We start from the raw sequence: 26,252 nt of genomic DNA, 5'->3' as shown, positions 1-26,252 counted from the left end.
AGGTTTTGAGCTATGGAGAGAGACTGAATAGGTTGGGTCTGTTTTCCTTGGAGCACCAGAGACTCAGGGGTGACATTATAGAAGTTTATAAAATGAGGGGTCTGGATAGGGTAAATAGGCAAGTGTGGTGAGGAAGTCCAAATCTAGAGCATATAGGTGAGAGAGGAAAGATTTAAAAGGGACCTAAGGGGCAAAACTTTCAAGCAGAGGGGTGTGTGTGTATAGAATGAGCTTACAGAGGAAGTGGTGCAGGCTGGCAACATTTAAAAGGCATTTGGATGGGGATACCAATAGGAAGGGTTTAGGGGAATAGATGCCAAGTGCTGGCAAATGGGATTAGGTTAGTTTCGGATATCTGGTCAGCATGGACGAGTTGGACCGAAGGATCTGTTTCTATGCTGTACATCTCTATTACTTTATGACTCTAATTCGAAATGCGGCAACAGAAAATGAGGTTTTGTTCTTCCAGCTTGCGCTGAGCTTCACTGGAGCATTGCAGGAAGCCTGAGACAGAGATGTTGAGCACGGAACAGGGTGGTGTGTTAAAGTGGCAGGTAACTGGAAGCTCAGGGTCTTTTTTGTGGGCAAAATGTAGATGTTCTGTGAAGCAGTCACCCAGTCTCTGTTTGGTGACCCTGCAGCCCTCTGGACTCAATACTGAGTTCAACAATTTTAGGGCATGAACTCCCCCATGTCCTAGCCCCCTAATCCACACACCAGGCTTTGTTATCACAGTCTGCCATTACCACACTACCTATTGTTAGCCACTAACAGTCTCCATTAACGTATTCACTCTCCCAGCCAGATCGTTATCAACTCTTTTGTCTGTCCAACTGTTCTCTCTCTTTGGGCTCTATCCCTACCTATTGTTTCCTCCTTAGCCCCTCCCCCCAGCCAATTCTCTGCTTATAAACCAACATTTAGCATCAGTTCTGAAGAAGGGTCACTGGACCCGAAATGATAAATGATTTCTCTCCACAGATGCTTCCAGACCTGCTGAGCTTTTCCAGCAACTTCTGTTTTTGTTTATGTTATCCTGAAATTTGATACATTCTACAGTACTCCAAACCACTTATGCTTCTTCCTCTATCACCTACTTTTCTGTTTGTGGCATTGCTTATATCTAACTAGAGACATTTCCAGGTTCTGATCTCCCAATTCTAGGTCCTTGCAAGATCTTTATCTCGAAGGTTAAGTTGGAGAAGCTTGGGTTGTTTTTGTTTAAAACAAAAGGATATCGAGGAAAAATTTGTTAGCGATGCACAGGTTCATGACAAGGTTAGATAAACAAGACAAAAATAACATTGTTCCCATTAGTGGACAGCACAAGGACTAGGAGTGCTAGATTAAAGATTATGACTGACCAATACAGAGTGAGTGAGAAAGAACATTTTATGCATTGATCTGGAACTCACTGTTTCTAAGGATACCAGTAGCAGAGTTGATGTACGATTTCAAAATAAAAATTGGATGGGCAGTTGACAGAAGCAAACTATAGATCTATGGAGACAGAGACTGGGATTGAGACTGATTGAACTACTCAATAAGGAGGTGCCATGAACACGATGCGACATGTGATCTTCTGTGCTGTAATGGCTTTAAGTGTAACCAAAATCTGTAGAATATCTATTCTAGCACAGGAAGAAAGGCATGATTGCTGTAAGCTAGTTGCAGCACCAGAGCTAAAAGTCAAACCTATCATTAATTGCTTGGACTCTAAACATTACCTGTGTTTCTCTATAGATAGATGCTACCACATCTGCTGAGTTTCTCTGGCACTTTGTTTTTATTAGGGGAAGTATTCTATCTATGTGGACTCTGTCATGCCCAGTACGAACTTTGTAAATTTCAATTAGATAACCTCTCATTCTTCAAAACTCTCAGAAATACAGAACCAGTTTTCTCAATATTTTTAGAAACATAGAAAATATGAGCAGGAAAACACATTTTAATGCTTTGAGTCTGCGCTGCAATTCAATATGATCATGGCTGATCATCCAACACAGAACCTGGTGTCGCACTCTCTCTATACCCGTTAGCTCCAAGAACTATGTATAATTCCTTCTTGAAAACATTCAATGTTTTGGCCTCAACCATTTTCTATGGCAGAGAATTCTACAGACTCTCCACTCTTTGGGTGAAGAAATTTCTCCTCATCTCAGTCCTAAATGGCTTATCCTCTAGCCTTAAACTGTGACCCTGGGTTCTGGACTACCCATCACCTTGAACATGTTTCCTGCATTTATTTTGTCTAGACTTGTTAGAATTTTAGAGGTTTATACACAATACTCAAGGTATAGCCTTGCCAAGGTCCTGTACAATTGCAGCGAGACATTCCTGCTCCTGTACTTTAATCCTCCTGCTATGGATCTTTTTGGACATCATAGAACAGAACAGCAGAGTACTGGTCCTTCAGCCCTCAATGTGTGCCGGCCTTTTATCCTATTCTAAGATCGGACTAACCTACATACCCTTCATTCCACTATCTTCCATGTGCCTATCCAAGAGTCGCTTAAATGTTCCTAATGTATCTGACTCCACTACCACTGCTGGCAGTGCCTTCTACGCACCCACCACTCCCTGAGTAAAGAACCTATCTTCCTTAAACCTTCCTCCACTCACCTTAAAATTATGCCCCCTTGTGATAGCCATTTCTGCCAAAGTGTGAAGTGATTCATTTTGGAAGGTCGAATTTGAATGCAGAATACAGGGCTAAAAGCAGGATTCTTGTCAACTTGGAGGAACAGAGGGATCTTGGATTGCATGGCTATAGATCCCTCAAAGTTGCTACCCAAATTGATAGGATTGTCAAGAAAGAATGGCCATTCACTCTATCTATGCCTCTCAGCATCTTGTACATGTCTATCAAGTCACCTGTCATCCTTCTTCGCTCCAATGTTAAAAGCCCTAGCTCCCTCAACCTTTCTTCATAAGACATGCCCTCCAGTCCAGACAGCATCCTGGTAAATCTCCTGTGCACCCTCTCTAAAACTTGCACATCCTTCCTATAATGAGGTAACCAGAACTGGACACAATATTCCAAGTGTGGGCTAACGAGGGCTCTACAGAGCTGCAGCATAACTTCACAACTCTTAAACTTAATTCCCTGCTAATGAAGGCCAACAGATCCCATTCTTTCTTGACAATCCTATCAATTTGGGTAGCAACTTTGAGGGATCTATAGCCATGCAATCCAAGATCCCTCTGTTCCTCCAAGTTGACAAGAATCCTGCTTTTAGCCCTGTATTCTGCATTCAAATTCGACCTTCCAAAATGAATCACTTCACACTTTGAACTCCATCTGCCAATTATCAGCCCTGTTCTGCATTCTGTCAATGTCTCATTGCAACCTACAACAGTCGGTCCACTATCCACAACTCCACCAACCTTCATGTCATCAGTAAACTTACTAACCCCCACCATTCCACTTCCTCATCCAAATCATTTATATAAAAAATAAATCACAAAGAGCAGAGGTCCCAGAATCGATCCAAGTGGAACAGCACTGGTCATCAAGCTCCAGGCTGAATACTTTCCATCGAGCACCAGCCTCTGTCTTCTATTGGTCAGCCAATTCTGTATCCAAACAGTCAAATTTCCCTGTATCTCATGCCTCCTTACTTTCCGAATATACCTATCATGGGAAACCCTATCAAATGTCTTGCTAAAATCCATGTACACCACATCCACAGCTCTAGCTTCAACAATTTGATTTGTCACCACCTCAAAGAATTCAGTAAGTTTTATAAGGCATGACCTGTCTCTCACAAATCCATGCTGCCTATCGCTAATCAAACTATGATTTTCCAAGTAATCATAAATATTATCTCTCAGAATCGTCTCCAATACTTTACACACCACAGACAAGAAACTGACTGGTCTGTAATTCCCAGGATTATCCCTAATCCCTTTCTTGAACAAGGGATTAATATTTGCCACCCTCAAATCATCTGGCACTATTCCAGTGGACAGTGAGAATGCAAAAATCATTGCCAAAGTGTAGCAATCTCTTCTCTTGCTTCCTGTAGTAATCTCAGGTATATCTCATCTGGCCCAGGGGATTTATCTGTCCTTATGATTTTCAAAATTTTCAGCACATCTTTTTTAACGTCAACCTAATCAAGCATATCAGTCTGTTTTATGCTGTCCTCTGAAACATGAAGGTCTTTCTCAGTAGTGAATTCTGAAACAAAGTATTCATTAAGGACCTCCCCTACCTCTTCTGACTACAGGCGTTAAGTTCCCTCCACTGTCACTGATTGGCCCTACCCTTACTCTGGCCTTTCTCTTGCTCTTCAAGCAAGTGTAGAATGTCTTCGGGTTTCCTTAATCCGACCTGCTAAAGCTTTGTCATGCTAAGTCCATTCTTCAATTCCTTCCTGGCTACCCTTTCACCCTCTAGAGCCCTGACTGAACCTTGCCTCCTCAACCTTTCTTCTTCCTCTTGACTCGATGTTCCACATCCTTTGTTAACCAAGGTACTTTCAACTTACCATCCTTTCATTGCCTCAGTGGGACAAACCTGTTCGGCACTATCAGCAAATGCTTCCTAAACAACATCTACATTTCTGTTGTGCATTTCCCGGAGAATATCTGTTCCCAATTTAGGTGCCCAAGTTCCTGCCAAATAGCATTGTAATTTCCCCCTCCGCCAATTAAATACTTTCCCATACCATCTGCTCCTATCCCTCTCCAAGTGTATAATAAAGGTCCAGGAGTTGTGATCACTACCACTGAAATGCTCTCCCACCAAGAGATCTGACACCTGGACATTTGCACTTGCAACATCGCACCATTTAAGAAATATTCTACCTTTTCATTTTCTTTGCCAAAGGAAATTTCTTGCACTATTTGCTTATGCTGATTTGCATTATATCCATTTGCCATATTCTAGCCTATTCATTTAATCCATCTAAATCCTTTTGAAGGCTCCTTGTACCTTCTCAGAACTTACAGTTCCAGTCCAGTTAGGGGTCCTCAACAAATTTGGAAATACAACAATTAGTACCCATATCCAAACCATTCATATGACTTATGAACAGTTGTAACCTAGCACTAACTTGTGGTATCCCACTAGTAACAGCCTACCAGGTTGAGAATGATCCCTTAATTCCTACACTCTGCTCTCTTTCTTTAACCCATTCATAGTCCTTGCTAGTCTATTCTCCCTCAATCCCACATGCTCTAATTTTATTCACTAGCCTCCTGTGACCTTATCAATATCGACATTTGAAAATCAAATACATCACATCCACTGGTTCGCCTCGGTCATTGCTATAAGTAAAATCCTGGTTGTCATTCAGTATTGTTTGTGAATAAGTTATAGAAAGTCATTTGTTTGGAGAACATCTTACATTCAGAATAACAATTTGATAGAAAGTAATTGCCTTCTTATACTAAAGAAATCAGTGGAATGTTCACCACTAAAATTCTTTACATTTATTTCAGCAGAACAGATCAGAACATGGCAATTAGGTCAAAAAATGCATCATTACTTTCAAAATGAAAAATATACTGAGAAATTAGAATAAATTATTCAATCTACAAAATTTTCAATGTAGTTGATTTTCCCCAATTCTATAATAAAACTACAGTGAATGGCATAATTATAACTTTTCTCTAACCATCTCTTGCTGAACTGTATACAATTAGCATCAATGGCTGTTTAAAGCAGGGTGAAACATTACAAACATGATAATGATCTAGTAATGATATTCTTACCCAATGGTTGAATGCCTGGGGGAAGGTGGGGTGGTGGAGGCACCCCAGGGTGAAGTGGCTGCATGCTGCCCAAGCTGGCCATGCCATCAACTGGGCCTTGTAATGGTGGCATGCCCTGTGGGTAGCCACCTATCATGCCTTAAAGGATAACAACAAATTTCAAACATGCATCAAGGATGTCAATACCATGCAACACAGTCTGCATCAATGTTCCCTCTAAATTAGCTGTGGCATTTTTAAAGAAAAGCTCTCTCTTACATGAGTAATTTTGGATTGGTAATTTGTAGTGCACACATAAAGGAAATGTTATTATTGAACTTATGATCGGCTTCTCCAGTCATTAACATGTTGATTTATTTTTTAATCCACTTGAATACTTAGAGGGAACCTTGGTCTGCATAATGAGGCATGCACTACAAACTAATGGATGAGGAAATCTATAACTACTTGAAGGAATGGACATTATTAGTAAGTGATAATGAAATAACACAAACAATAATGAAATTATACACATTTTACCAACTATGTGAATAGTAATAAAATGTGTCTGCTCAAATCTCTACACATTGTCTAATTCAAAAATCTAATTCATGACTGAAAAGTTAGCTTTACCTACCTTCGGTAGGGTCTTCTCCATTCTCTGAATATTATCCATCACATACCAAAGTCCTGTCATCCAATGAGGGGAAAAACACAGGGACATTGTCCCTTTAACACATTTTCAGTGTATAATTAAGGTAAGCCACATGATTCATCCTCTTTCAGAAATCTATAAATTCACCCAAAAAGCCAAGCAGTAAAGCATGCATGTATGAAATTAAATCATACGACTTGGTTTAAAAGATATGTTCAGATTGGAGGTCAGTGAAGAGTGTGGTATGTGGAGGATAACATCATTCAAAGGAGGAGGACAGTGCCCACTGAAGGTAGTGACCTGAGCTTTTTTTTCCTCAGTTATTTTCCACATACTGTAGGACAGTTCTCTTAGCTGCAAGAAGAGATTGATGTAACCTTTGGTCTGGTTAAGTAACCAGAAATAAGAATTGGCTCCCTAATTATGTAGCCTATTTAGTTTGTAAATCTAAACATTAACATTGGATTTATTCAAACTAAATCTGTTAGATGTTTAGGATTTAACCTTGGACTTAACTAAAATATTCACACAGAATAACTGCAAATAACCTGATCATCCCTTTGCTTTAGAACACACAAATAATTCTTGATTTGTGAAAACGTTCTCTTATCCAATAGGTACGATTAAAAGCTCTTTTAGCATGAATGCCAAAACTTGTTTGACATTTAAAGTTGAAAAACGGATGGCATCTTGAAACTTTAAATCAAAAACAAGAGTAACGTGAAAAAAATCCCACAAGTTAGGGCTATACAGCATTTAACCTTGAGCTCACCAAGTCTATGCCAACCAACAAGTTCTCATATCAAAATCAGCAAAATTTGAAAAAAACATATAATGTTCACTCATGGTTCTTGGAGGCATCAAAGAAATATCAATATGGTTATTTACAAGTCGAAACTTGTAGTCAAAGAAAATCATCCTTCCAAAACTATGCACATTCATTTCTGCACAAAAAGGTTCAAATTAGGATTGAAGTTTGGATTGATTAAAATAATCAATTTTCCAGTTGTGTTCTTAATGGAGATTCTTGGTGATGGTTTCCCAGCAACATATTGCTGTTATTTCATCGTTGTAAGGTCAATACATTGGATTGCCTTCCTAATGCCCTCAGTACTGTTACAATAAGAATGGTAGTGATTTCAAAAGAAGGCTACGAACATTTTCTGAAGGTCAATTATATGTGGACAACAAATATTGGTCTTGCTAGTGATGTTTCTTTCCTCAGACGGTATTTAATTATATTTTCAATACAGACGATATACACTTCAATCAAACTATGAACTGAACAGTTGTAAATATTCTGAAGATTGTTACGTTTCAAATGTTTCAGTTACATTTCAAATGGTTCAGTTTTGTTTCAAATATTGTAGTGGTGTCAATTTTGTGACTACATAAATATTTGGCTAATTTTTATTAAATATTTTTACTGAAACATTTTTAATAGTTATTACAAAGAATGTGGGCAAAATTTGTGCCTAGTGCAGAGATGCATTTTGGTGTGTGAATTATTATACTTAATCTTCTGAGGAGGAACTCTGATTTTCCTCTGCATTCCAAACCCCAAACCATTTTCCAGTGGTACTTTTGTGGGTATAGAATTTCTAGAAACAAAATGGATACCACCCTGGCTGAGGTTCAGTTGCCTATTTTAAAATGGAGGACATGGATTGGATTTCTTCCCTCTCAGTATTTTCATCTGAAGATGCAGGGTTTTGCCAATTTGAGAATTTTTCAAAGTTTGCCAGGTTTGAGAATTTTTCAAGAAAATGGAAACTAGCTGAGGAATTGGAAACAATATTACATTCAAATGTCGCAATTAGCTGTCGTAGTGTAGTACAGATGAGTTTTTAATGCCAGAATTCATCTTAGGGATCTGTCCTTTATCAGTATGTTGACCCTTCCATTTTTCAGCATTATATCCATAACTGTAATCTTCTAATGGAGAAAGTACCATAATACAGAGAAAAAAAATATAAAAATATGTCTACTAATGTAATTTTTCTTGTCTGGCCGATTTTTAAAACAACTGGTTAGAACTACACACCCCATCCTCCTGGACACCCCATGCTGGCCTCTTACCCGCCCTCGATCTCTTCATAACCAACTGCCGCCAAGACATTAACCACCTCAACTTCTCCACCCCTCTCACCCACTCCAACCTCTCACCCTTGGAACATGCAGCCCTCCACTCCCTCCGTTCCAACCCCAACCTCACTATCAAACCGGCAGACAAGGGAGGCGCGGTAGTAGTTAGGCGCACCGACCTTTACACCGCTGAGGCTAAACGCCAGCTCGCGGACACCTCCTCCTACTGCCCCCTTGACCATGACCCCACCTCTCACCACCAAACCATCATCTCCCAGACCATCCATAACCTCATCACCTCAGGAGATCTCCCATCCACCGCCTCCAACCTCATAGTCCCACAACCCCGTGCCGCCCGTTTCTACCTCCTGCCCAAAATCCACAAACCTGACTGCCCCGGCCGACCCATTGTCTCAGCCTGCTCTTGCCCCACCGAACTCATCTCTGCATACCTCGACACGGTCTTGTCCCCCTGAGTCCAAGAACTCCCCACCTATGTTTGGGACACCACCCACGCCCTCCACCTCCTCCATGATTTTCACTTCCCTGCCCCAATGCCTTATCTTCACCATGGACATCCAGTCCCTGTACACCTCCATCCCCCATCACGAAGGACTCAAAGCCCTCCGCTTCTTCCTTTCCCGCCGTACCAACCAGTACCCTTCCATTGACACCCTCCTTCGACTGACTGAACTGGTCCTCACCCTGAACAACTTCTCTTTCCAATCCTCCCACTTCCTCCAAACCAAAGGAGTAGCCATGGCCACCAGCATGGGCCCCAGCTATGCCTGCCTCTTCGTAGGATATGTGGAACAGTCCATCTTCCGCAGCTACACTGGCACCACCCCCCACCTTTTCCTCCGCTACATCGATGACTGTATCGGCGCTACCTCGTGCTCCCACGAGGAGGTTGAACAGTTCATCCACTTTCCCAACACCTTCCACCCCAACCTCAAATTCACCTGGACCGTCTCAGACTCCTCCCTCCCCTTCCTAGACCTTTTCATTTCTATCTCAGGCGACCGACCCAACACGGACATTTACTATAAACCAACCGACTCCCACAGCTACCTGGACTACACCTCCTCCCACCCTGCCCCCCTGTAAAAACGCCATCCCATATTCCCAATTCCTTCGTCCCCGCCGCACTGCTCCCAGGAGGACCAGTTCCAATACCGTACAACCCAGATGGCCTACTTCTTCAAAGACCGCAATTTCCCCCCAGACGTGGTCGACGATGCCCTCCACTGCATCTCCTCCACTTCCCGCTCCTCCGCCCTTGAGTTCCACCCCTCCAACCGCCACCAGGACAGAACCCCACTGGTCCTCACCTACCACCCCACCAACCTCCATATACGCATATCATCCGCCGTCATTTCCGCCACCTCCAAACGGTCCCCACCATCAGGGATATGTTTCCCTCCCCTCCCCTATCAGCGTTCCAAAAAGACCACTCCCTCAGTGACTCCCTCGTCAGGTCCATACCCCCCACCAACCCAACCTCCACTCCCGGCACCTTCCCCTGCAACCGCAAGAAATGCAAAACTTGCGCCCACACCTCCCCCCTTACTTCCCTCCAAGGCCCCAAGGGATCCTTCCATCATTTATTGCATCTGCTGCACCCGATGTGGCCTCCTCTATATTGGGGAGACAGGCTGCCTCCCCACTTGCGGAACGTTTCAGAGAACACCTCTGGGACCTGGACCAACCAACCCAACCACCCCGTGGCTCAACACTTCAACTCCCTCTCCCACTCCACCAAGGACATACAGGTCCTTGGACTCCTCCATCGCCAGACCAAAGCAACACGATGGTTGGAGGAAGAGCGCCTCATCTTCCACCTAGGAACCCTCCAACCACAAGGGATGAACTCAGGTTTCTCCAGTTTCCTCATTTCCCCTCCCCCCACCTTGTCTCAGTCAAATCCCTCGAACTCAGCACCGCCTTCCTAACCTGAAATCTTCTTCCTGACCTCTCCGCCCTACCCCCCCCCCCATTCCGGCCTATCACCCTCACCTTGACCTCCTTCCACCTATCGCATTTGCAACCCCCCTCCCCCAAGTCCCTCCTCCCTACCTTTTATCTTAGCCTGCTGGACACACTTTCCCCATTCCTGAAGAAGGGCTTATGCCCGAAGCGTCGATTCTCCTGCTCCTTGGATGCTGCCTGACCTGCTGCGCTTTTCCAGCAACACATTTTCAGCTCTGATCTCCAGCATCTGCAGTCCTCACTTTCTCCTCGAAGATAGAACAGCACAGCACAATACAGGCCCTTTTTAGCCCTCGATGTTGTGCTGGTCTTCTATCCTACTCTAAGATCAGATTAACACATATATTCTTCATTGTACTAACTTTCACATGCCTATCCAAGAGTTGCTTAAATGTCCCTAATGTATCTGACTCTACTACCACTGCTGGTAGTGAATTTCACACACCTACCACTCTGAGAAAAGAACCGAACTCTGACATCTCCCTTAAACCTTCCTTCACTCACCTTAAAATGATTTCCCTTGTGATAGCCATTTTAGCCGGATTAGATCCAATGAAAAAAACCCTAGCTCCCTCAACCTTTCTTCATAAGACATGCCTTCCAGTCCAGGCAGCATCCTGGTAAATCTCCTCTGCACCCTCTCTAAAGCTTCCACATCCTTCCTATAATGAAGCGACCAGAACTGAACACAATATTCCTGGTGTGGTCTAACCAGGAATCTATAGAGTTGCAGCATAACCACGTAGCTCTTAAATGCAATCCCCCTGATAATGAAAGCCAACACACCATATGCCTCCTTAACCACCTTATCAACCTGGGAGGCAAATTTGAGGGATCTATGGACATGGACTCCAAGATCCCTCTGTTCCTCCACACTGCTAAGAATCCTTCTTTTAATCCTGTATTCTGCATTCAAATTCGACCTTCCAAAGTGAATCACTTCACACTTTTCCAGGTTGAACGCCATCTGCTACTTATCAGCGCAGTTCCGCATCCTGTCAATGTCTCATTGCAACCTACAACAGCCCTCCACACCATCCACAAGACCACCAACCTTCGTGTCATCAGCAAACGTACTAACCCACCTTCCACTTCCTCATCCAAGTCATTTATAAAAAAAATCACAGAGCAGAGGTCCCATAACTGATCCCCGCAGAACACCACTGGTCACCGAGCTCCAGGTTGAATACTTTCCATCTACCATCAGCCTCTATCTTCTATGGGCCTGCCAATTCTGTAACCAGACAGCCAAATTTCCCCATATCCCATGCCTCCTTATTTTCTGAATGAGCCTACCATGGAGAACCTTATCAAATTGCTTGCTAAAATCCATGTATACCACATTCACTGCTCTACCTTCAATGTGTTTTGTCACCACTTCAAAGAATTCAGTAAGGTTTGTGAGGTCTGACCTGCCCTCACAAAGCTATGCTTACTATCTCTAATCAAATTATGGTTTTCCAAGTAATCATAAATCCTGTCTCTCAGAATCCTCTCCAATACTTTGTTGATGAAGGGAGAAAAAAAAAATTCTGAACCTGGTCACCCTCTACCGATTGACAGACAATGTACTGAAATGGAAATTGTCATCTGTTCAGTCAATGGAGCTAGAATTTTTTGTTATGACAGATGCTATGTTTTGAATGTTTGGCTTGGTTTTCAAAAGCTTCACTCAACATGTGGTTTGAAAACTACTGCAAGTTTAATGAGCCTGTAATTACAAAGTGTGTAATTTGATGTGATTTCTTGTCTGTTTACAAACCTAATTGGCACTTAAAGGATTATACTTTTCCTTTGGTATGTTTTGTCCATGATATTGCATTTGCTTTCAGCATTTTCTTAGATTGTTAAAAGTTTTGTGTTTTTAATTATTTACAAATAACCTATCGCATGGCTTCTGAGGAACATATACATTGTATACTTATGAATGACTGTGGGAGAAACATATCGCATGGGAGAGCAGTGATGATTGGAGAGGTTAAGGTAATTATAGAGGAGGCATGGGGTACCATAGGTGTCTGGGTGCACAGAAGAGTGGCAGAATGGCACAGATTATCTGAAACTGTATAGCTCACATACAGTGGGGTTAGCAGGAGATGAAGGGTGCGATTTGGGTGGGGGGGGAAACACTTTAGTTGCTCTGTAATTTCTTTGTTATTCATTGTAATTTTCCCTCTTCTAACTGTAAGGAATCTTTCTAATCTTTTTCTCATCACATACTTATGAAACTTCTTAGATTAAATTTGTCTGTTTCCTGCTAACTTTTCTCATATTCTACATTCCCCTGCTTAATTCATTCCTTTGTACTCCTTTGCTGAATTCTAAACAGCTCCCAAACCTCAGGCCTGCCAATTGTTTTGGCCAATTTGTTGCTCTCTCCCATGAACTGAAAATGTGTTGCTGAAAAGCACAGCAGGACAGGCAGCATCCAAGGAGCAGGAGAATCGACGTTTCGGGCATGAGCACTTCTTGTCTCTCCCATGAGACAAGCCTGCCATTCCATAAATTAATCTGGCGAACCTCAGTGGCATTCATCTTTGGCAATTACATCCTTTTTTATACAAGGTGTCGAAGAGTATACATTATACTCCAGGTGAGGTCTGACCAAGGCTTTGTATAAGTACTGCAAAACATCTTTACTTCCGTACTCAAATTGCCTTGAAATGAATGTCACCACATTGTTGGCCTTCATAATAGCTTGACAAGGTGTAATGGGTAAGATTTAGAGGAGGGAGCACTGTAAAAAAGTGGGGAGTTTGGTTATTGTGTTGGAGTACTGAGTTAGGCCTTCTAACCAGCCTAATATGGCTTTGGCACTCTGTCATGGCTTGGAAAATGTATTATGACATGGGTTGGGTATATAGTTTGTGAGCCATGGTATTATGCAAATTGGGTTTTACTAAAAACAGATGAAAATTCAGTCCTATATATTGCTTTCAATAGTCGAGCTTTAGCTGTATTTGGACAAATTTGGCTGCTCAATCAGGATAAAAGATCAGTGTATGAATATGATCAATACAAGAAGCTATTGCAGCTAGTGCTGTTACATAATGAGTCAGATTGCTTCTACCGTGTATATAAGCACTTCCTACACAAGAAGAAATGAGAGCAAATAAAAATGTTCACGTGTATTTGATTTCAAGTATTGAAACAAAAACAAATGGCATATTTGATTGGTTATGGTCAAAATTTTGGTAAAATACTGCATAATCATTTATTGTTCAATTTATTCCATGATGAGTATATCTTCAGTGTGTTGCAAGAAAATTGGAAGAAAATTTTAGAGTCTTGAAATGTATTACATGGATCCTGTAATTTAAGAAGCCACTTGTTAAGCAGAAATTAATACAGTATCATATTTGCTGATGGCCAGCCTGATGAGCCAATTACTTTGACACAGTTAGATAAGAAGGTATCAGATCTTTGAGGTCAGCTAACTCATTCACCATCTTGGTATCAGGTGCATGACAATAGAAAATTTTTATTCAGCATCAAGAATTCGTGCGCATTTTTCCACCTCCAATGTAATTAGAGAAAAAATTTCATGAAGCTACTGATGAGAGAATTTTGTAAAAACAGTCTGATTGCAATCTATGTCTGACTGCTCAGTAGAAAAACTAACAGACAAAAACTAAATATCAGCAGTAGGGATTTCATGTTAATATTTAGATAGTCTGTGCAAAAATCATGTTTTGTGATTTTATGTCACATATTCTATTTTCTGGGGGGAGTGCATTACTTAATTTGACTAGATGGTTACTTTATGGTTTAGAATAATGTCAATAGTATAGGTTCAAGTCCTGTCTGGTTGAGGTAAACTTGGGACCTGCCTCTTCACCCTGCCCTGGACAATGGAAGACAATGGCAAATCACCAATAACAAAAAAAACTGTCAAATAAAACAGCTCAGGGTTACGAATCAGGAATGAGCCAAAATCTTGCCTTTAGTCAAAAACTCATCAAATGAAACAGAATTGTTTTCACTGACCATGGAAGTGCTATTTACAAATTGCTGCAAGAGCATGGATTGAATATGTCAAATCACAAAATGTTTTAAAAACTGCTACAATTAAAATAGAAAGCTGAAGCCCAACATAGCCTATTTATCTAAAAATTGACAAAATGGCAAACACCCAATAAAGAGAAATTCTAGGAATGAACACTGTTGTGACAAAAGCATACTAAGTTTGGTAACAATCAACAACCATATAACCAAAGCAGATGATAACAGAAAATGAACAGCAAAATAACTGAGCAAACGGAATCATGTGACTTAACCTGACCTTGGTTAAAAAAGATCTTTAAAGGGTCAATGTCCCTGCAATTGTCCTGTTGGATGACTGGACTATTCCTATGTATGTGGAAGATAACAATGAGGGAAGAAATATTGCCAGATTACAACCAATGTACAATTTTAATCAAATGAATTAAAAATTCTTGTACATATGGTTAATCTTTAGCAATGGTTAGCAACAGCTTGTAAGTTACATCACATTGTTCTTGACCTTGTTTACAAAATACAAGGATTAAATATTAATTTTTCCAAATATCTGAAAATATGATATCCTCAGGTCTTTAGAAATACTTATTGCACCAACTTATTTTTACTTTTCATTCTAGGTGTTCTTACCAAGCATCCAACTCCATTGATTTCTTTTATATTGTGCATATTTCATAAACATTTGCTAAAAACATGTTTGCAATATCACTGAATGCATTGACATTTACAGTATTTCCAAGAAAAATATTTTGATGCAATAATTTAAACTTTTCAAGACATGAGATGAATACGCAACTTAAAATCGTCACTTTGGATCAGAAAATCTAAGAAAACTGTTTTAAACTTTAATAATTTCTGATATGTGACCCTAGAGAGAGACTTGCTACATGTAATTTTGGTAAACCACCATGGAACTGATGAAAACCTTGCAAATGTAAAAAAACAGCAAAATGACCCCCCACCCCAAATTTGGTTGAAAGCAATTTCAATAGAATTTTAGTCCTTTGCCATTTAGCTAGTTCTTGTATGCTACCTGTGACAGGGGTCATCTGCTGATGGAGAATTCCCATTGGTGTAGGAGGTGGTACTACCCCCATGATGGCACCTACAGGTGTACCAGCCCGTGGGGAGGCACATTGCTGCTGCTGAGCTGCACGCTCTCTCTCCTGCTGCTCAGCCTGCTTTGCTGCCCGCTCTGAAAAAACACGAACGTATATTCACATGGGCACACCACTCATTTTATTTATTACAGCACAGAATTAGAAATTTGCATGGATGAGATAAAGCTTCAATGAATATATTCACAAAGACTAACCTACATTCAAAACCCGAAGGGTTATTTTGTCAAAAGTTTAAGTATAGATCCATCCATCGAGGAATAAATGGATTACAAACCTCTACCGAATAATTCCCAGGGAGGATACCATACTTCCCTCCCAACCAGGCACAACTTTCAGACTAGACTGACAAAAGTAGTTAATGGCAGTGGATGAACAGAAAGGAAAACAACACCACATTGCATTTCTTGTAAACTCTACATCTGTGTGAAAAATGCAGTTTACAAAACAGTGGGTAGATATATTAAAATTTTCAATCTTTAATTTAAATGATAAACAAATGAGGCAGGGAGCAAACATTGCTGGTCAGCAAACTTGAAACATTTTAAAGAGTGCCTTTCTGCACATAGAAAGGAGGTTTAACATTTCAGGTAACTGGCATTAACCTTAACATTGCAATAGCAATACTTTGAAGTGGATGAAATGCAAAGATACGTACCATAACTGTATCTGGGTGACTGTATCAGGTAACTTAATTTAGGAGTCAACTGGCCATTGACTTGTCAAAGTCACTTGATTTAAAAAAAATAAACATACACTGTGAATCTCTTTGTTATAAAGAATAAATAATGAGCTACCTTCATACTCTGCTTTTTTGACAGCCTCAAGGTTTCTCCATTCTGTACCCACAAGCCTACTCAGCTCTCCAAAAGAGAAGTCAGGATGCTTGGCTTTGATAACAGCTCTCATTTCACTGCTAAACAAGATGTAGCCACTTGGGTTGGTCTTCCTCTTTCCTTCCTTCTGTTTAGTACCCTTAATGGATTTAGGGGTTGACTATATGTAAGCAATATATGACAGTTAGATAAGCATATAGAGGACAATGAGAAAGATCCTTCAAATATGATCTCTATTCAATCAGTTTGGTAAAATCATATTCCATGGGTCTTCAGCATGCATTCAGTTTACATTGCACACCTTCGATAAGTACATTATAAAAGTAAAGGTCTTACACAATATTTGAACATTAAATCTAAACTAAATGGATAATTGGACAGATTGTAGAATATGATGTAAGGGTATAAGTGACTGAATTAAAAAAAAGACTGACTACCACATAAAGGGCCACTAATGATGAGCAATAAATGCTGACTCAGTCAGCAACACCCACATCCCACTAGTGAACTATATCAAGTTTTTTCTTCTATTATTGCCCTTAAAATTTGATATACTTTTTTCCCTTGAAGGAATTCCTTTAGTAGATTATTACATCTTTTTTGTAAGTTTTTTGGGTCCAATTGTCTTGATATCTTGTAGGCAAAGAAGGTAGATGCTGATTCTATTTCCAAATGCACACTGTGTTGTGAATCTCTAATTCCATAATTCATTTGTTTGAGGTATAACTTAAACATTGGGGATATAACTTCTAAGTTGGAGATTAAAGTGTTAAATCCATTATTAAGAAAGTACCAATGGGAGATTTGAGAAGTCAAAATGCAATCCATCACGGCTAACATTGTTTTATGAAGAATAAATTATATTTGAATAATCTGCTAGAGATTTTTGAAGAGTTTGATGTAGGTACAATTACTACATTTAAAAGATGTTTGGGTAAATGCATGAATAGGAAAAATTTGGAGGTATATGGGCCACGAGCAGGCAAGTGGGATTAGTTGTGCTTGGCTGTATAACTCTATGTAACAAGCAAGGTGGACAATTGGGGTACTGCAGATGTCCTATGTCTGGACTTTCAGAAGGCATTTGTGAAGGTGCTGCAGAAAAGGTTAATACACATGGTAAGATCATATAGCATTAGGGGTAATTTATTAGCTTGGATAAAGGATTGACTAACCAAAAGAAAACAGTGAGTGGGTCTTTTTCTAGTAGGCAGGATATAACTAGTTGGGTGCCAACGATTTCGTTCCTCGGGCCCCAACTATTTATAATCTATTTTCAAGACTTGGATGCAGGGATCAAATGCATCAGAGTCAAATTTACAGATGAGACTAAAATAGGTGGAGAAGTAGCTGCAATAAAGAAATAAGAACTTAACAAATGGATATGGATAGAGGTGAATTGGCCAAAATTTTGCAGATGAAGTTTAATGTAGATAAGTATGAGGTTATCCATTTTGATCAGAAGAATAAAAAGGCAACTTATTATCTAAATGGAGATACTTCAAATGCTTTGGTGTAGAGGGATCTGCATGTCCTCGTGCATGAGTCGCAGAAAGTTGTATGCATAGCAGGTAATAGAGGGGGCAAATAGATTTTTTGGCATTTATTGTTAAAGGAATGAAGTATAAAAGCAGGGAAGTTTTATTGTGTTTGTACAAGGCATTCTTGAGACTGATCTGGAATACTGTGCTCAGTTTTGTTCCCCTTACTTGAGGAAGGCTGGAATTGCATTGGGTGTAGTTCAGAGAAGGTTCATTAGATTAATTCTAGTGATGAAAGACTTTTCGCATGAGGAAAGATTGAACTGTTTAGGCCTATATTTGCTAGAGAATCAATTGTTTAGGAGGATGATAGGAGATATAACTAAAATACCAAATATGCTAACAGGGATTTACAAAGTAGAGCAGGCAGAGAACAGGCTACCATTGTGAGATAATCCAGAAAGAGAGGTCATTGTTTTCGGCTCATAGGGGAACTTCTATAGGTATCGATAGATTTAAAACAAAGATGAGGAGAAATGACTTCTCTCAAAGGTTCATGGATCTGTGAAATTCACTATCCCTGAGTGCTTAGGACACCAGGACATTGAGTAAATGTAAGGATGAGATTTAAAATCTGTCTATCAGTAATGGGTTAAAGAGTTATGGAAGGAATATGGATGAGGCTGGGATGAGATCAGCCACAATTGTATTAAATGGTGGAGTAGGCTTGAGGGACAAAATTGCCTACTCCTGCTCCTCGTTCTAATGTTCATATGTAAATACAAGATAAATGGAAAACCTGATTAAGGACTTAATTAAAAAAAAACAAAATGAACACAAAGCAAACAAGCAAATCAGAGGTAGAACTGTATAATTTAAACAACGGATAACCCACCTTTGACCTTTTCACCATTCACTTCAGTAAATTATTTATGTAGTTTCCCCAGCAAAAGTAGCTAAAACTTAGAAATTCTGGGTAATACTCCATTGAAAATATAAATTATTCATATAATTCATAAAAACAAATCAATGTTCTGTTTGGAACATGCAAAGCTTCTGTACTGTCTAGTTAGGATAATAGTCCTCATTGTAGGACTGGCTTGCTGAAATCAACAGAAACCAAATGGTTGAATCTCACCAATAGCAACAGCTACAGCAGTTCACGATTCCTTGGGTGAGTCAGGTTTGCTGTTGAGTTATAAACAGTTTTGCGGAGAAACATGAACTGCCTGGTCCAGGAACATGTTTCCAAGTTGGCCAAAGAAATAGATTTTATTTTCAGGTGTGACATTTTTGAATCATGCCAATGAAGCTTATTATTATACTCTGCACCATCCTGTTAATGGACAGTAGGTTTCTTCCCATTTGGCTTTTGATGACCCTGCAAACCAATGCCACAACGGGAAGTATAGTCCTAACTAGACAATGTAAAGACCTTATATGTTATCACATTTCTATATCTGCATCAGGGGAGTATACAGAGCAGAACTTTGTACGTATAATGCAAAAAGAACAAGACTGGTCATACCAGCACGGAATGGTGGTGGGTAAAAAGATTGAGACTTTCTCTGATTAATTATTAAACAAACAACTATTTTAAAATCACAATTGCAAAACCTAATTCAGTAGACTCGGAATTCCTTTATTAGTACTGTAGATACTGAAATTTTGAAACGGTTGTTTAGGTGAGGTTATTCAGGTTTATGAGTTTATGTTTACCCTCAAAAATTTGTAAATGTACAGGGTACCCTAACATTTTTATGTTTCACAAACATAGAACTTTTTAAAGTTCAGTTCTTCACCATGGTGTTTTAGCTTCTGTAAATGTATGATTTTTCTTTGGATTTGGGTGGGTTGCTATTTGGAGGGTTGGTGTGGACTTGTTGGGTCAAATGGCCTGTTTTCACACTTTAGTGATTCTGTGAACTCTATTATTCCTTTCCATAATCCTGCACCCATAGAGGTTCCCAATAAGATCCTAGTATTGTACCTGTGGAGGTGTATATGGAGCTATTTCCATTTCATTGGTTACAGGAGTCTGTAACTGAGGCACCGAGGGTTGTTCAGCAGTTTCAACCTCTTCTTCAATACATTCTTCATGATCTTCATCAGGTTCTTCAAACTCAGCAAACTTCATCTCTAACTCCTGTATTTTCTTATCCAAAAGAGGAGATGGTTCCTTTTGGGGAACAATAAGTTTCCTGGAACAATATATATAATTTCTACTTTCACCAGGAACTGTCATGTACAAGACCTGTATATTACACTCTGCACAAAGTAAAATTCTTATAAGTATTCATTTGTAATTTTACACCAGTCACTACATTTTAAATTTATTTAATTGGCAACAAAAGATTTTGGGACAACTAAAAGATGAAAGGTGTTTTACAAACACAAGTTTCTGCTTTACATTTCTCTTAATTATTTTCCTTCTTTTTCCATGTTCCTTGCCACTTTTTACATGGAAGGGATACTTAAAAACAGCAGATCTATCTAATCTGAAAAAGTAGAATAAGTGTATCTTTGTGACACTAATTCCCTCTTTATGGTCACAAGTAAATGCTCAAATTAATGGTACAATGAAGAATGGATAAAGCCTATCAAAAACAGGGTTATGAAGTTTATATATTAAATAGGACTAGCATTTGAATTTGATGTTATACTACTCATGCCAACAACTGTAAGTTCCTACAAAGTAATTTTTATGTTAGTGAAAATGAACAGGTGTAAAGAGTGCACGACTGCAGAATGAGTAACTGATTTATGCTAATTATTTAACATTATTGACTACTTAAACCAACATGGACCAATTAAATTCAGGGCATCAATATTAGAAAAACAGACAATGCAGCCAGATATTTTTCTCTGCTCTCTGGCTCACATCTCAGTTATCTGCATGTGTTTCAGTTTCCAGCACAGGCAGATGTACCCCATTATCCCTTACCAGGGATGTGGAGGCACTGGAACGGGTGCAGAGGAGGTTTACCAGGATGTTGCCTGGTATGGTAGGAAGATCGTATGAGGAAAGGCTGAGGCACTTGGGGCTGTTTTCATTGGAGAAAAAAAGGTTTAGGGGTGACTTGATAGAGGTGTACAAGATGATTAGGGGTTTAGATAGGGTTGACCATGAGAACCTTTTTTCACGTATGGAGTCAGCTATTACGAGGGGGCATAGCTTTAAATTAAGGGGTGGTAGGTATAGGACAGATGTTAGGGGTAGATTCTTTACTCAGTGAGTCGTGAGTTCATGGAATGCCCTGTCAGTAGCAGTGGTGGACTCTCCCTCTTTATGAGCATTTAAACGGGCATTGGATAGGCATATGGAGGATAGTGGGCTAGGATCAGCGCAACATCGAGGGCCAAAGGGCCTGTACTGCGCTGTATTGTTCTATGTTCAGGCTTAGCTGTCCTGGGTATCCCATTTGTTGATGGGATTCAGCTACAGTGCATTACTCACTGTCTCAAAGACTCCTCTGAATTCCTCATTTTTCTGCATTTTTTGACCCATAGCCATTTTGTGAGAAAATCTCCAGTTTTCAAAATAATTATTTGCATTTCAGCTCTTCGCTATTTGAATTAATGAATAATTAGATTAGATTACATTACATTACGGTGTGGAAACAGGCCCTTCGGCCCAACAAGTCCACACCGATCCGCCGAAGCGCAACCCACCCATACCCCTACATTTACCCCTTACCAAACACTACAGGCAATTTAGCATGGCCAATTCACCTGACCTGCACATCTTTGGACTGTGGGAGGAAACCGGAGCATCTGGAGGAAACCCACGCAGACACGGGGAGAACATGCAAACTCCACACAGAGAGTCACCTGAGGCAGGAATTGAACCCGGATCTCTGGCGCTGTGAGGCAACAGTGCTAACCACTGTGCCACCGTGCCGCCCACTACCACAGATTAAGAAATCCCACCAATAAAAAACTCAAACACAAAAGCAGAGCAGTAAGTACCAAAGTCAAACAGGATAGTTTCAAAGAGCTTCTTTGTTACTTAAAGTACGAGGCCTCACCTGAAGTAGTATATCTCATCATCCAATATTTTAGCAGATAAGGAAAATCTTTTTAGGCCTTTAAATCTTTTCATTTGTTTGTCAGTTTCATTGTAACGGCTTTCACAAATGTACACATCATTTTCATTCACTTCCGTAGGTCGACAAGAGAGGTAGTCTTTAAATGATAATACACTGCACTTGCCTGCATGCAACAGCACCAAATATTATCTTAGAAACACTAACATGAGAATGTATATCAAGTCTGTAAAACTCCTCTAAAGTCAAAATAATTAACTTCAAATAAATGAATTTATTATATCACCTTTTATACCATTTTATATTACTTCTGATACTTAAAGTCCATATGATTTTTGTAATTCTGACTAATAGCCAATATAGACATTTTAAAATTCTGAATTGTCCCTAGATTAATTTATCAAATTGATGTGAAATCTAATAAATTACTCAATAATAAGTATTCAGGTATTAATTACTTACCAATTACACAGGTCATGGTGCAGGTTTCTTCAACATTGCTAAGAAACACTTCTTTCTTGTAAAACATTTTGGTAGGTTCATGTTCAGTTTCCTCAGGATGGATGAATATGGGACCAAAGAAATAGGCAGCACCACCCCGCACCCACATTTTTTCAATCCTATCAACAGATATACAACAAGTTTGATTTTAATCCTATATTTTGAACAGTAATTTATTTTTTTCATAGAAATGTAGATACTATAAGACCAACTGTATGTTTTGGTAATATGTGATGAAGTCTGTGGTTTGTGGAGTTTGGCACTGACTCACTGTGGCTTCTCCTGTATGGCTATGGGGTAATAGCTTTGGCATCAATCAGATTTCAGGCCATGGCTCCCTTCTCCTTGAGGGCTTTTGGGAAGATATTCAGTGGTTTAGCATGAACAGCTGGCTTAACTCAAGTTTGAGTGGCTTGGCTAATATTTCAGCTTGTAGGAGTGGTAGAACGTTATGTAAAATAGGAAACAGGTGGGTGTGCTGGAAGACCAGCTGCTGATGGCTTTAATTTAATGCAAAGTAGCCACTGCTGCAATGTTGATTCAGCAACCAAAAGAACTTGAAATGCGCAAGTATGATCCATGGGTGAGTTGAGCAAGTTGACTCATGTAGGCAAGGAAGGGGCTGGTACAGTGAAAGGAAGAGGACAAGAAGGCTGGATCTGGGAGTGGGTGCTAAGCAAAAATTAAAGTTGCTGATGTGTTTTGTTACTTTAAAGTAACTGATTGACCAGAATAGCAACACAGAGTGCCAGTCATTATGTAAGTTAGGATAAAAGGTGATTCTTGTAGATCCACACAACCAAGGTCCATGAGAAGTGGTAAGAAACTTCTGAAGAAGTGTAGTATGTTGTTGAAGATTATATCTATGGAACTTAAGTTGAATGAGAATTGCTGTCCAATGTGAACCAGTGGCGAAATCCTTGAGCTGGGATTCTACCTGTAGAAGATGGGTGTTTTGAAAGACTTTCTGGCCAAAGTTCATACAATATCACAAATGAGATCTATCTTTGTTGTAGCTACTATTTGATGTATACTAGTTCATACTGACTGACTTTCCCGTGCTTGGCCTTCTGGATGTTGCTGTCATGCACAGACCTTGGAGGTCTGTGCTGATTCAAACCAAATTAGCAGGAAAGTTAGAGAAGTTATAGAAAACAGAAATTGTGTCCATTGAATTTTTTTAGTTGGATGGTTTGGTAAATTTGGTTCTTCTAGTTTGTTGACTTCCATGGGTATCATAAGAAATAATAATGTTTATGGTACACAAATAATCAAAAATTGTTAACAGCGATATTTCACAGAGACTTTTGCCGATGGAGAGTAAATATTTGCATTATAATTGAAATATTTTAAATTACTGACCTGCCTACACGTGGTTGCACTAAACCATGGGATTTTATGTAGACACAATCTCCAACTTTAAGCCACAAGTCATTATAATGAAGCTGCTCATAATACTGGCAGCCTGGTTCTCCATTTGAAATTTCCACTGGCACATCCTCTCGTTCCTGGACAGACAGATTTGAGAAATATTATCTATAAGAGGAGCTACTAACAATAAATGACCACTGAGAATTGAGTCTATGACAATTACATTCTGAAAAAAAACATAAATGACAATTTAGGAAATCATTGTTTTGATAATCTTATACAAGTAGCACTGGTATTCAGGTTTCAAACAAGTCTGAAGGAACAGCAATGCATATCCAAGTCAGGACGGTGAATGGCTTGGAAGGAAATATGCAAGAGCTGGTGTTTCCATTTAGTTGCTGCTCTGTCTTTCCAGATGTTAGTGGTAATGGGCTTGGAAGGTGCTATCTAAAAACCTTGGTGAATTTTTGCAATGCATATTGTAGAATTTATACACTGCTGGTACTGAGCGTCAGTGGTGGAGATGTAAATGTTTGTGGATATGGTGGCAATCAAGTGCGTCATTTTGTCCTGTCAAACATCTTGAATGTTGATTGAACCAGATAAGTGGGAAGTATTCTGTCACACTCCTGACAAATACCTTGTAGATGATGGGCAGGATATGGGGAATCAGAAGGTGAGCTATTCGCTACAGAATTCATAGCCTCTGATCTGCTCCTGTAGCTTAACATGTATATGGCTAGTACAGTTCAATTGCTGGTCAATAGTAACTCCCAGGGTGTAGATAGTGGGGAAAATCATCAATGATAATACCCTGAATGTCCATGGCAATGGTTAGACTCTGTTGGGGATGGTCATTGCGTGCTTGGTTACTTGTCACTTGTCCGTGCTTTGCTGCATTTGGACATGGGCTGCCTCAGTATGAGTTGTTGTGAATGGTGCTGAACATTACGCAATCAGTAAACAGCCCCACTTCTGAAAATATGATGAAGGGAAAGTCACTGATGAAGCAGCTAAAGATGGATTGGGCTAAGGACACTACCCTGAGAAACTGGGGCTCCTGTGATAGTGATAATAATACTATCATTGGGCCAGGTGTCTTGGATTCAATCCCACTTACTTTAGAGATTTGTAATTGAGTCTCTGAACAGGTTGATTGAAAAATATTTATCCGGGTGAACTCCTGCTGAGATGTCCTGGTACTGAGATGACTGAACTAACCAGAGCCATAACCAATCTTCCTTTCTGCCAGGTAGGACTCCAACCAACAGAGGGTTTCTGCCCCCCCCACCAATTCTGATTAGAACTCCTTGATGCCACATTCAGTAAAATATGATATTAATATCAATTGCAGTAACTCTCACTTGATCTCTTAAATTCAGCTCTTTTGTAGAGCTGATCTCTCACATTTTTCTGTCTGTACACTTGAGATCATCCAAAAATCGGCTGGTCTGCATCTTGCATCAAGTTCTATTCCCCTATAACCCCTGAGCTGTGAGACATACAGGTCCTGTAAGTCTTTGATAAGCAAGTCTTGATTTTTAAACTCTCATCCTGTTTTTAGATTCCTCTATCTCTCTTTATGTAACACAGTAGACGTGCTGACCCTAAACAGTCATGAATCCTCATATGGAAGAATTCTAGAACAGCTATATGTAATTACGAAAAAATGGTGGATACGGTCAAATGTTCACTAAAAGTGACTAGATATGAAGTTTAAAATTAGACCCATAATAGAAAAATAGAACACAGCAAAAACATTTAATTTTAGAAAAGCAGGCATAAATGATATCACTAAGAAAGCTTGAAACTAAGCTTGATGGACTAACAAACACTGTTGATTGGGACAGACACTAAAACACACTGCCATATATTTAGAATGCAAAACAAAAATATTCCGTTAAGTATGAAGCACATTGTTTTCCTAGTTCCAACAATGTGAATAACAATACGTCACAAGATGCTTGACAGAAGTTATCAATTTGGTCAAAAAAAAAGGAGTTATCATTTATTGTAGGGAAGTGCAAAGTCATAAAATTGAGTCATAAAAAATACAAATACAATATAAAGAAAAGGAAATAACATAAATATAATCCATTGAACAACAACTACAAAAGAGTTGAATTCAAGAACAGATGAGAATGACTGCAATTAACATCAATGCCTCACTGACAGTTCTGCCAGACAGCAATATGGATAGACATGACATATAAAGTGGGATAGGAAGTCTGTGACTTTTAGAACACAATAATGGATGAAAATGATCTTTCTTGAATCTGGGCTTGTTGGGTAAGGGGTACCAATATGTTTTGGGTTGGGACATGGGTGACTATGGATGCCTGGAACTTGCTTTATTGTCCTGGGACACTGAAAAGTTATTGTGGTGCTGTTCGCCGAGCTGGGAATTTGTGTTGCAGACATTTCATCCCCTGTCTAGGTGACATTCTCAGTGCTTGGGAGCCTCCTGTGAA

The 26,252-nt window shown here is 39.7% G+C and overlaps 1 protein-coding gene across 8 annotated transcripts in view; it reads right to left on the bottom strand.

The window, feature by feature from the left end:
- The window catches only part of pbrm1 (polybromo 1), a 100,595-nt gene that overhangs the window by 13,319 nt on the left and 61,024 nt on the right, over positions 1 to 26,252 (bottom strand). For 6 of the 8 annotated variants that reach the window (XM_072582067.1, XM_072582068.1, XM_072582069.1 and 3 more), the window contains 7 exons: positions 23,773 to 23,918; positions 22,372 to 22,529; positions 21,892 to 22,075; positions 19,854 to 20,064; positions 16,344 to 16,542; positions 15,462 to 15,623; positions 5,722 to 5,859 (listed from right to left, as the gene is read on the bottom strand). In XM_072582067.1, the coding sequence (XP_072438168.1) occupies positions 5,722 to 5,859; positions 15,462 to 15,623; positions 16,344 to 16,542; positions 19,854 to 20,064; positions 21,892 to 22,075; positions 22,372 to 22,529; positions 23,773 to 23,918 (1,198 nt within the window). Of the gene's footprint in view, positions 1 to 5,721; positions 5,860 to 6,337; positions 6,391 to 15,461; positions 15,624 to 16,343; positions 16,543 to 19,853; positions 20,065 to 21,891; positions 22,076 to 22,371; positions 22,530 to 23,772; positions 23,919 to 26,252 lie in introns of all 8 variants that reach the window. The other 2 variants (XR_011962011.1, XM_072582072.1) reach the window with 2 other exon arrangements.

The sequence above is a fragment of the Chiloscyllium punctatum genome, chromosome 12 (genome assembly GCF_047496795.1).
Source record: "Chiloscyllium punctatum isolate Juve2018m chromosome 12, sChiPun1.3, whole genome shotgun sequence".
NCBI lineage: Eukaryota > Metazoa > Chordata > Chondrichthyes > Orectolobiformes > Hemiscylliidae > Chiloscyllium > Chiloscyllium punctatum.
This window is presented reverse-complemented; position numbering and strand designations above follow the sequence as displayed.